The sequence below is a fragment of the Bubalus bubalis genome, chromosome X (assembly GCF_019923935.1).
Source record: "Bubalus bubalis isolate 160015118507 breed Murrah chromosome X, NDDB_SH_1, whole genome shotgun sequence".
Classification (NCBI taxonomy): Eukaryota; Metazoa; Chordata; class Mammalia; order Artiodactyla; family Bovidae; genus Bubalus; species Bubalus bubalis.
In genome coordinates, this window is record NC_059181.1 from 40433941 (window position 1) to 40446504 (window position 12564).

The 12564-nt window shown below is 36.7% G+C and overlaps 1 protein-coding gene across 3 annotated transcripts in view; it reads left to right on the plus strand.

The window, feature by feature from the left end:
• Positions 1 to 7315, plus strand: part of USP9X (ubiquitin specific peptidase 9 X-linked) — a 113884-nt gene extending 106569 nt beyond the window's left edge. For 2 of the 3 annotated variants that reach the window (XM_025277246.3, XM_025277247.3), the window contains exons 40-45: positions 238 to 458; positions 651 to 739; positions 3273 to 3429; positions 3620 to 3880; positions 4177 to 4272; positions 5728 to 7315. In XM_025277246.3, the coding sequence (XP_025133031.2) occupies positions 238 to 458; positions 651 to 739; positions 3273 to 3429; positions 3620 to 3880; positions 4177 to 4272; positions 5728 to 5865 (962 nt within the window). In that variant the 3' untranslated portion in view covers positions 5866 to 7315. The remainder of the gene's footprint in view (positions 1 to 237; positions 459 to 650; positions 740 to 3272; positions 3430 to 3619; positions 3881 to 4176; positions 4273 to 5727) is intronic. The other variant, XM_025277248.3, reaches the window with a different exon arrangement.
• The last annotated feature ends 5249 nt before the right edge of the window (positions 7316 to 12564 follow it).

The following is a 12564-nucleotide window of genomic DNA, read 5'->3' on the forward strand; positions in this document are numbered from 1 at the left end:
TTTAAGAACGAACTTTGAAATAAGAAAATGCCAGTATTGGTATTTAACTTTTATGTTTTATCATCTTGATATATCTGATCATTATAATGCTTCATATTACTTTCTTTGTACTTGGAAAATGATCTATATTATTTTTTTCTTTAAAAAAAAATGATAAAGCTATTTTCTGTAGTGAAAGCTGGATATTCTTGTGGAGAAGCCGATTAGTTTTTCATTGACGACAAATCTGTGTTCTAGGTAACCCTCCTCTTCCCAATCCTTTTGGTGATCCTAATTTATCACAACCTATAATGCCAATTCAGCAGAACGTGGCAGACATTTTATTTGTGAGGACAAGTTATGTGAAGAAAATCATTGAGGACTGCAGCAACTCAGAGGAAACCGTCAAATTGCTTCGTTTTTGCTGCTGGGAGAATCCTCAGTTCTCATCTACTGTCCTCAGTGAACTTCTCTGGCAGGTTAAAGAAAAATATACATTCATATGTCTCTATAACTTGTTCTTTTATTTTTATTATATTTTTAAGTATACAATTATACTAGTTTAGGTGTGCAACGTAGTGACTTGATGTTTTTATACATTACACATCACAAAGTGATCACCAGTGTTGCTGCTTTAAAGAAGTTCTTTACCACGTTTTACCTGTTTTTAGGTGGCATATTCCTACACTTATGAACTCCGGCCCTACTTGGATCTGCTTCTGCAGATCTTGCTGATTGAGGACTCCTGGCAGACTCACAGGTAGCTACCCTTTTTTTTGTTTCTTGCCCAGTTCTTAAAGTAAGTGAAATTAACAGCACATTTATTTTTTTAACCTCTTGGAAGTCTAATAAATGTTTTATTGTAAAACTTAAAGATGAATAAAACGGTTCCCTCTTCCCTCACAACTTCATTTTCTTTTCCTCTCATTGCCCAAGTTGCATACTTAATATACTAACCTTTTTCTTTCAGTTGGCGTTATGTTTTACATTTGGAGGAATTTTTTGGTAAATGTTTGCATTTCATCAGTGATGCTCTAGAGTTATTTTAGGATTGGCTTACATTAGTTTTAGAATTCTGTGCGAGTCCCTTCGGTAAATAAGTATAGGCGGTTCCCATATTCATTGTAGTTAATGATCTGAAAGTCACTGTGAACACTGAGCAAGTACCACTAGGTCGTTGCTCCCGGGGGATAGACAGTTAGGTTCGTGCAAGCCTCTGGGTACATTTTTTTTTTCAACCAATCAATACATAACCTTTTTTAAAATGTGTTCTGTTTAAAGAAATCTTGTTTAATATATATTGAAGAATTTGTTGGGAAACAAGATTTTGTATAGTAGACTGCTTCCTCTCTGTCACTATAACTAAAACAAACCTGAAAACAAGTTCTGTAACAACAAAATGCTTAAAGAGAAATTAAAGTCTTGAGTGTTAGTGCGGATTGCAAATGCCAGAAATCATGAAATAATATTTTCAAATTATTCACCAAAATTAACAATCATAGATTTCAGACAGTTAATATTATAAAAATTGAATTAAACCAGAAATCAGTTTTCCATTAAACACAAAATTTAATAGTTCCAAAACTGTAGCCATTTATTTTGAACACTACCAGTACCCTTCTCAGTATGATCAGAGGATTTAAAACTTATGAGTCAGTTGAAATGGAATCTTAAATTTTCACTATTTTCTTTTGAAAATGCTATAAACATGTATAGCTTTAAACCAGTTAGCCATATCTTAGCCCTAATTAGAATAAGTTATAACACTAAACGCACATGTGCTGGTTTAAACATGGGAATTTGTTTTTTGTGTAATAAGATTGTTGTTATGATTCCCTGGCACCAAGCTTGAAAATAAATTTCTCATAGTGGGCTTTTAGTCTTTTGGTGAACTGTGTATTTATGGAGCATCTCCCATGGGCTTGGCACTGTTAGGCATTGAGGAACAAGGGAGGCAAAGATAATATTGATAAAAATGGTATTTTTAAAGCAGTTGATTCATTATCACTTGAAAAAATTGAAGGTAAAAACAGAAAATACACTGCAGTGTTTCAGATTAAATAGCAGGAAGCCTGTACGTGGTTGATTGTGTGGCCTGAGATGGTTTAACTTTGCAAAATTACAAAGTTATTTCCAAACAAAATAAATTTAATGAATGCATGTAATACAAAAAAAACAAAACTTGCCTTTTGATTTGAAACATTCTATTAGGTAAAATGTACAGTGTATAAAAGGTTTTTTTAAATTACTGACTATACAGGTAAGGTTTCTTTATTGAGATAAAATTCACTATTTGTTTTTTAATTCACTATTTTAACCATTTTGAAATATGCCATTCAGTGACTTTTAGTATATTTCGTGTTGTGCAACCATTACCACTGTCTAATTCCGTTCATTTTCATCACTGTGGAGGGAAAAGCCAAACCCACTTAAGCAGTAACTTCCTAGTCCTCCTGTCCCCCACCCCCTGACACCCACTCGTCTGCTTCTGTCTCTCTGGATTCGTCTATCCATGGGCAAATACCCAGGACTTGGATATTCCGTTCATCTCATATGATAGGAATCATACAATATGTTCTTTTGTATCTGGCTTCTTTCACTTAGCATAGTTTTCAAATGCATCCATGTTAGAGTACATATCTGTAATTCATCCCTCTTCATGACTGAATAATATTCTGTTGTATGGATACATTACATTTTATATATTTGTTCACTTGTTGGTGGATATTTGGGTTTCCACCTTTTGGCTGTTGTGAATAATTCTGTTGTGAACATTCATGTACACATTTTGTATTTTCAAAAAAACACCTGTTTTTCAATTCTCTTTTTATATATAGCTCAGAGCAGAATTGCAGGCAGGTAATTTTTAAAATATCTTTTAAAAAATTGGAAGTATTCATAACAAGATTTACTGTCTGAACCATTTTTAAGTTGTGCTACCATCACTGCTACCCGTCCCCAGAGCTTCTTCATCACCCAGACTGAAACTCTGTACCCATTATTCTTGCTTTCTCAAACTTTTGCCTATTTTGAATACCTCGTATAAGTAATCATACAATAATTCCTCGTATAAGGAATCATACAATATTTGTCGTTTTGGATCAGAAATAAGTTGGTTCTAGGCAGCCATATGACCTTGGGTGCAAGCCTTTTAACCTCTTTTTCTTACGTGTTCAAATAATAGATCACATGACTACATCAAAGACCTTTATTGAATGGCCCATAGTAGGCACGTAGTAAATGTTAGCTGCTATTTGATTTTAGAAGTTTTAATTTATGTCACTCCCTTTCAGAATTCACAACGCACTTAAAGGAATCCCAGATGACCGAGATGGGCTGTTTGACACAATCCAGCGCTCTAAGAATCACTATCAAAAAAGAGCATACCAGTGTATAAAATGTATGGTAGCTCTCTTTAGCAATTGTCCTGTTGCTTACCAGATTCTACAGGTGAGGGTTTGTGTGTGTGTGTGTGTGTGTGTGTGTGTGTGTGTGTGTGCGTATAATTGCATAGAAACCTGAATCTAAGGATTCTGTTTTAAAAGATGAGAATTACAAGAATTTGGAGTTGTCATTTCAAGTTAACTTTGAAAAACATGGCAAAACCTTTTTACATACATAGCTTTATTTTCTTTTGAAGGGCAATGGAGATCTTAAAAGGAAGTGGACCTGGGCAGTGGAATGGCTTGGGGATGAACTTGAAAGACGACCATACACTGGCAATCCTCAATACACTTACAACAATTGGTCTCCTCCAGTGCAAAGCAATGAAACATCAAATGGTTATTTCTTGGAGAGATCACATAGTGCTAGGATGACACTTGCAAAAGCTTGTGAACTCTGTCCAGAGGAGGTAAAAAAAGCCACCAGTGTGCAGCAGATAGAAATGGAAGAAAGCAAAGTAATTTTTTACTTTATAGGGCCAGTGTTTATTAATGATAATGGGGGAAGAATTATGTGGAATTTTGTTTGCATTAATATGTATACTATATGTGGTCTTAATGAGGGAGTCTTTTAAAGAAATTCTGGGGAGATTGCCTGAATCGAGTATTTCTGAGAGAACCCAAATCAGGTTTCTTTCAGTTATTTTATCTATAATAAAATTTGTCAGTGGGTCGGTTTTTTAAAGATTTATTTCAAACAAAAAAATTTGAATTTGCCTAACATAATTCTTGATTTTTAAATATTTAAAATCAGGAACCAGATGACCAAGATGCCCCAGATGAGCATGAGTCACCTCCACCTGAAGATGCCCCGTTATACCCCCACTCACCTGGATCTCAGTATCAGCAGGTATCAGGCTTAGTTTGTGTTTTTATCCCCTAGAATTTTTACGCGTTATTTATAGGATGGCTAAGTTTTCTGTTGCCACTGTAAAGTAACAGGGGGATAATCTAGACCAGCTTTGGGGGCATGATCAAGAGGAATGGTTGGCATGAGGTCACAGTGTGATGTGTTTGAGCTTCCCCTGTGGTGTTTCCTAGTCAAATATATGCACCCCTCTTGTACTTAGTAGATGAAGTTAGTAAAAACTATGATTATTTGTATCAGTATAAAATGGTAATATTTAGTATAATGGATTAAGATGACATTTCCTAATAGGCCAAGTCTACAAGTAGAGACATGAAATATGGCAGTGAAGGAAGACCCTGGATATAGCAATGAAGGAAGAACTGTTTGCTTACATAGCATAATCAAGACTTCAATGACAGTAAAAACTTATTGGAAAAAAGTCAGGGATTTGACAGATTTCCATGAATTTTTTTAGAAGATCAATAACTAAATTTAGATGAAGAAACTTTCTAAATGAGAATGTGTCTAAGTCCCAGGTGTGACTCATTTCGATCTTTTGTGGCAGTGATTCTGGAACACGCATTGGAATCCCCTGGTGGGCTGTTGAGGGAGGGGCACCCCAGAGTTTCTGATTCGATAGGTCTAGGAGGTGGGAGCAGGAAAATCGACTTTTCTAAGAATTCCCAGGGGATGCTGCTGCTGGTCTAGGAACCATGCTTTCAGAACCATTGTTTAAGCATTCTTACAGTTCATAGTAGAGGTGGAAGCATGCTGGCTAATTAGAAAATGCACATTCAAGATATTTATTTTCCTAATAGAAATTACAGAAAGTGAAAGCCTAAAATCTTGGCTTGGGTGGTGAGAATGTACACAAAAATGAGAGTTCAGGGGTTTAAAACATTAAGGACCCAAATCCAGCAGGAGAAGAATTGCTTCCCTCAGCCCTGAGACAGCTCATGCTTAATCATGTCTGATTAATCCATTATCTTCAATGTTGTTTTGTTTTCATTAACATCATTCTGTGTTGAGTATTGTTGCTTATGCTATCTCATATGATCATTTAGTCAGATTTCTCGTAGAGAAGTTTCAAGGTGCTTAGAGTGAGAATGGATGTGTTCTGGCACTTTTGTGATTTTTTTTTTTTTTTTTTTTTTAACCACAACCAATAATGAGCTGTGTTATCCCTTATTTGTCAGACTTGAATGTGAATAATTTGGGGCACTTTAAATCGCCTTGGCCAAAGAATTACACCTACGCTGCTCTTACTTGGGGCTTTGAGGCTATCTTTTTTTTGTTTCAAACCAGTGTTTTTCTTCATTAGCCCAAGCATATTTACTTGTTAAGTCCCAGGAATAAAAAGAAATGTTTACATTTCCACAAGCTTCAGCCTGTGGTCTTTAAAGTTGAAGTTCACTATATTAAGTTTTAACATGCAGATCTTGTCTCCCCGCCCAGAATAACCATGTGCATGGACAGCCGTATACAGGCCCAGCAGCACATCACATGAACAACCCTCAGAGAACTGGCCAGCGAGCACAAGAAAATTACGAAGGCAGTGAAGAAGTGTCCCCGCCCCAGACGAAGGATCAGTGAAATGCACACGACTAGCTGGTTCCATCAAGACTGCACCCAGGCCTTACAGTCCAACCTTTTTCTGTGTCTGGCTAATATTTAAAACTAGAAAAAACTATTCCTAATCAATATGGAGTGGAAAGTTTATTCACTGTCTTATCTGCAGAAATTTGCTGTCAATATATAACTCGCCTGCAGTGGAAAGTGTATAGTGTTTTGTAATAAATGGCCTGATGCTAATGTGTAAATGGCAAAGGTGTATATAGTATATTAATGTCTGACTGTTAATTCTTAAGCAAGACTTTTTTCTTGATGAGACTCACAGATCTACAAAACCTACAAAAATTAATTTTCTTGTTATACCCATTGCACTCTGCAACCAGTGTTGCCTGCCTGACGGCAGTTGGATCAACTCCTTTACAAAAACAAAAAATAAACCAACAGCAACAAACCAGAGCCCGTCCATGTCAGCCACACCAATAGTTTCATGTTCATTCTTGGCCACTGGAGTCAGTTTTATTATGAGCAATGTAAGGCTGGTAACCTTTAAATTATTTGGTTGATGTGGAAAATTGGTGATGTAACATTGTTTCTAGATCTTTTTCATTGCCTTTTTATTCTGATGTTAGGTTAATCACTTTGAAGCTATAGTTATGCTGTAACATTTAGCATGGCTTCACACCAGGTTAGTGTAGCCAATGAGGAGAAACTTACCATAATGACAGCAGCTGTCCAGTGTGACGCTGCGTTGCTCAGAGCTCTTCCTTCTTACACTAGAATATAAAATGTAAAACAAGGGGAGAAGTGTGGTAAACAGGTGGATTTCAGTTACACATATGTTGCTTACATCTTCATGTTTGACAATTCAATCTCTGGGTGGGATAAAGAAACTTTAAGTGTCAGTAATGGGAATTTTAAAAGATTAAAACAAATATGCAAAAATTTGCTATGCCAGGATGCTCGGAGCATAATAGAAGACTGTATTTGGTGTGCTTGTTTTGTTTCTTTTGTAGAGCTTACTAGGAGAACCTTCTAAAACTTGCCTTCTGCTGGATCCCAGTGAAGCGGAGGTCATCAGAAACCCACAGTACTTGGAATACCATTGCACCAAGATGTTTGCTGAGCTGCCGCTCAGTCACAGTTTTACTTGAAAGCAAGAGTTGTCCTAGCTCCTTCTCCATTAGTCCAAAAATTTTCATGTTTAAAGCAGGGTCTAATTAAAAAGAAAACTGGTTAATATAATTGAGGTATCAATATCAGAATAAACATTTAAGATGATAAATTCATCAGTTAATACTGTATTTAAAAGAGAATTGGTAACTTGAATGTGTGTAATTTTTTGGAACCTGTCTAAAAACCAAATACCCCTGCAAACAGATACAGTCCACCCTATTCTATTTAAATATTTTGCTGTTTTATTTTATAGAAATTATTTTGCTGAATTCACAAATAGAATTTGATTTAAGAAGAACTTTTTGTCCTGTGGTGTGTTTTGGGGTTTTTTGTTGTTGTTACTTTTTTTTTTTTTTTTTTTTTTAAGGACTGCATATTAAGGTTAATTCTGTGCATAGCACACCTAGACATGACCCTGAATTCAGGAGTTCAGTCACATTGAGTTTTTGTGCACAGAAAGATTTGACCTTTGGCCCTTGACTGAAGATTTAAGACAAAAACAGGATGTTGACACTGTAAAAGTTTCCTAACATAATCAATCTTGTACTTTTTGTATGTTTTTTATATACATGTATATTTAATGAGCACAAGCTTGGTTGTATTTTTTACAATTCAGTTAATAGGCAAATGTTTTGTCAAAAAGGCTATAGTTGGAATTGAACAAAGCAGAAACAAAATTGAGAATTTGTTATTTTGTGATTAAAGGGGGCAGGTATTTAAGATAAAGCTTTGGATATCTTATTTGCAGTAAGTACTCTGTAGTCAATCTGTGCTTCTAGTTTTTCTGTAACATAGGAAAATTGACACCAGATAGAGCCTGTTTTTACCTTAAGTATATTACATATGAGTATAAGTGTGAGCCAAAGTCATACACACTCTTTTGCAATTCCAATTGGTAACTTGAATTTAGAAGTTCCTCAATTCCAAGTCTCCTTAACAATGAGCAAAAATAGGTTAAATTTATTTGAACAACTTGCTATCATAAATTACACCATCTGAGCTGATTTGTGTGTGTTCTGGTCCTTAACAAAAGTATGTAATATACTTAATTTAAAAACGAATGACTTCTAGATGTGAAAACTTGACATTTTAAAAGGCTGTGAATTTTTCTCCTTGGAGGGAGATCCCACCTTGGCTGCTTTGAGGGCTTGTGAATCCTTTCCCCCTCCACTTGAGGAAGAGTGGTCTGTGCTGTGATCAGGATCTAGGGAAAGTGAATGGAAAGAGTTACTTTTGTTTGTTTGTGCAAATTATTTTCTCTAACTCTTAAGCAAGCATTAATGTATAACTGAAAATTTTAAGATGCATGTTATTGTAAGAGCAACATAGCAGTGATTTTGAGGTCTTTTTCTGAACACAAATGGCACATTTTAAACTTCAAGTCTTCAAAGTGCCTACAGATTATTTAATTCTCCCTCAACTGATTTCTTGAGCCATATATATATTTCCCACTTTAAATGTTTGTTGCAGAATCACTAGTCTTCCTTTCAGAGAAGTACCCCCGAAAATTCTAAATGGCATGGTTACTTTTTAGGAGACAGTAGAATCTGTTAACATAAAGACTGAAGCTATTTGCATCGTTAATCTCTGTGAACAAGGGTTTTGCCCTATTGGATCTAAGTATTTCAGTGCACAACTTGGCGAAAACCATACTGCTGCTGTTTCTAAGCCCTCTACCAACCAAATTTTCATGTTCAGCATTGTCGAGGCAGAAATAAGAACATCCTCATATTTGGGATTTTTGTCTTCATTGATTTTTCTCTCAATGATAATTTCCCAGCCTTGTCTTTCAGCTGTTATGTGTACAAATTTAGAATTATGAAAATGTTTTATATTTTTTTCATGATTAACTTTTATTAGTGAATGATAACAATTTAAGTATTTAACCCTAGTAGTGGGTTAAAAAGATGAGGAGCCTTTTTTATTTGAATTACATTTATAAATGAAAGCAAGTCTGTGAATACTCAGATGACTACTCCAAAATAGTTCCATTTTTTCTTATTTTTCCAGCTGGAATTCTTACTTTGCTGAATCTTGTGGTTAATTTTGGTGGATATATCCTGCCTTATTTAGAATTATAACTGGATTTTTAAAAATTGCCTTTTCGTAAGTGCCCAGTTTTGGTCTCTAGTTTGAAGGTATTACATACTGCCGAGAAAGTAAACACCGCTCCTCTCCCCTCCAGTTTTTGTGTTACTGATTTTAAAACAAACGTTCAGTACTGGTTTCCTAGTGGGGCTCAACTAAAATAGGGCCTGCGCCTATGTGAGTGTTTAGTGTTTGAAAATAAGGTTTTGGGTGTGGTAAATCACTACGGAAGTGCTAAATGTATTAACTTGCTGCCGATTGTATTTACGATTATTTTAGATTATTTTACGTCTGCAGAAATGTAGCACTTTTCCTCCGAATTTATAGGTCTAAGAAAAAAGGGGGAAAGGTGCACCATGTTTTAAACTTGCAAATGAGTGAAAAAATTTTTTTGCATTTTGAAATCCAGATTCCTAAAAGGAAATCTCACCACCCAGATCACATACTTCTCAGCCTTTTACAAGCCAACAGACTGAAGATTGTCCACAGTTCCTAAGATTTAGCACATATACAAAAATAAAACTTTATAAATTAAATTTCGGTTTCCCCTTTTATTTATTAAAATAAATTTTCTAAATGGAAGGTAAATTAGAGGTGTAATTGATCTGAAGGGAACTTTAAAAGGAAAATGTTCATAAGTAGAGGGATGCAGCCCTTAATTTGTATCTTCACATCTAAGCCTTTCAAACGAGATTGTGGTCTGTTGACAACCCTTCATTCTAAAAGCAAGATTGGTCAAACACTTGGTTTTTAAAGTTCATTTAAATCAGCAATAAAGCAGGTCACATATTTGAGGGGTGTTCAGTTGTGTCCGACTCTCTGCGACCCCATGAATCGCAGCACGCCAGGCCTCCCTGTCCATCACCAACTCCCGGAGTTCACTCAGACTCACGTCCATCGAGTTGGTGATGCCATCCAGCCATTTCATCCTCTGTCGTCCCCTTCTCCTCCTGCCCCCAATCCCTCCCAGCATCAGAGCCTTTTCCAATGAGTCAACTCTTCGCATGAGGTGGCCAAAGTATTGGAGTTTCAGCTTCAGCATCAGTCCTTCCAATGAACACCCAGGACTGATCTCCTTTAGGATGGACTGTTTGGATCTCCTTGCAGTCCAAGGGACTCTCTCAAGAGTCTTCTCCAACGCCACAGTTCAAAAGCATCAATTCTTTGGCGCTCAGCTTTCTTCACAGTCCAATTCTCACATCCATACATGACCACAGGAAAAACCATAGCCTTGACTAGACGGACCTTTGTTGGCAAAGTAATGTCTCTGCTTTTTTAATATGCTGTGTAGATTGGTCATAACTTTCCTTCCAAGGAGTGTCTTTTTATTTCATGGCTGCAATCACCATCTGCAGTGATTTTGGAGCCCAGAAAAATAAAGTCTGACACTGTTTCCACTGTTTGCCCATCTATTTGCCATGAAGTGATGGGACCAGATGCCATGATCTTAATTTTCTGAATGTTGAGCTTTAAGCCAACTTTTCACTCTCCTCTTTAACTTTCATCAGGAGGCATTTTAGTTCCTCTTCACTTTCTGCCATAAGGGTGGTGTCATCTGCATATCTGAGGTTATTGATATTTCTCCCGTCAATCATGATTTCCAGCTTGTGCTTTTTCCAGCCCAGCGTTTCTCATGATGTGTTAATAGAAGTTAAAATTCAGTTGTCTAACAAATTCCATCTGCTCTGCTTTCTAGTATCTGAAAAGCAATTCTTTGTTGCCATGTTCCAAAGAAATATGACTTTCATAGAAACCTGTTGGTACTTCCCCTTAAGTTGAGTTACTGCAAGCATTACTGCTAAAGAAAGACATAGCCCTAATTTTCATCAAACTTTGTTTTTTAAAAAAGAGAACCAGAAGATGAATAAATCTAGTATTCTGCAGTTTGGAAAACTAGTTGGATTAAGCCGTTTGACTTTTAAGTATTTTTAGACACATGAACACATCTAACAATGAAAATGTATATGGCCACCAATATTTTGAACTGCTTCATTATAATCTGATGATTTACAGGTAGGTAGAAAATGGATAGTATTTCTACCTCAAAGTTTAAAGTTAGGGTGATAGCAAAGGCTTTATTAATAATTCATTTGCTTTAGGACCTAAATTCTCAAGGGAAATGTTCTTAAACTATACTAAAAACTTTTCTCCACAAAACAAATTACAGACCCACATAAAATCAGTTGATTTTTAAAGACATTCCACTGAAATGTACACAGCTCAAGAGTAAAATGGGAATGCTTTTAGTTGTCATCTGAAAACAGAAGGTCGTCTCATTTTGCTCCATCAGCATTTATCTAAAAATAGTTTTTCATTGTGGTGGGCTTTTTTCACGTAAATGACAGTTCAAACACCAGCTGCCCCAGCCTCACCTTCCCTTCACCACCTCCTGCCCCAGAGGGAGCCCAGTGGGGACCACCCTACAAAATTGAAGTCTACTCATTTCCTATTTCTTTTCAATTGTATAGATGTAAAACTATTCAAAACAGATGCTTTGGACACTGGAATGTTTTTCCGCAAGTCCTGGGGGCGGGGGGCTCACATGAGGATTTGATGTGTATTCTTTGAGTTGCCATCTAGTTCTTTCCCACCCATTAAAACACTGGGTGCATCTTCTTTGGAATCCAGAAGTAGATAATCTGGTGCTCTTAAGTGGGACTGAGAAGAAAGTGTTAACATTGTGAAGGCTGGCAATGTCTTACTATGCGCAAGGAATAGAGTCTCAGGGCACCAAGGAAATATAGGTTAACCCTTTGTAATCCTTTTCCTAAAGGTCTCTATGTATAGGATGTGCCCCTGAAGGGTTCTTGATGTAAATTAGTGTGTTCTGTTGGGTGAATAGGGAAACAGCTTTTTCAGGCTGCGTGTTTAAAGTCAAAAATCTAGAAGGTTATTACTACTGAAACTATTCATCAGTAGTCTAGTTCTTCCAGTCATCTACTTTCAGAATGTCTTAAGTACTTAGTATAAATCCTTTCTTAGCAAAATGGGCCTAATGTGGATTCCTACAAGGCTGTTAACCATATCTTCCTTAGGAAGTCTGACTAGGTCAGAGGCTAAGACCATGAATGTATTACACTACAGAGATTTAAAAGCTAAAGTTACTGAGTCAGATTTAAATCCCAAGCTCTTGGGTTGTAGTTAGCCTTCTCTATTGCCCCAAGGTTGAGATTTTTAATTAAAAGCCAAAAACCAAAAATTGAGATTGGCGGGCTTCCCTGGTGGCTCACTGGTAAGAGAACCTGCCTGCCTGTGTAGCAGACATGGGTTTGATCCCTGGTCCAGGAAGATTCCACATGCCTGGAGACCAAAAAAAGTCCATGCGGCACAACTACTGAACCTGTGCTCTAGAGCCCCTACTCCTCAACGAGAAGAGAAGCCAGCACGATGAGAGCCCCACACACCGCAATAGAGAGTAGCCCCCACTCGCGGCAACTAGAACAAAGCCCGCGGAGCAAG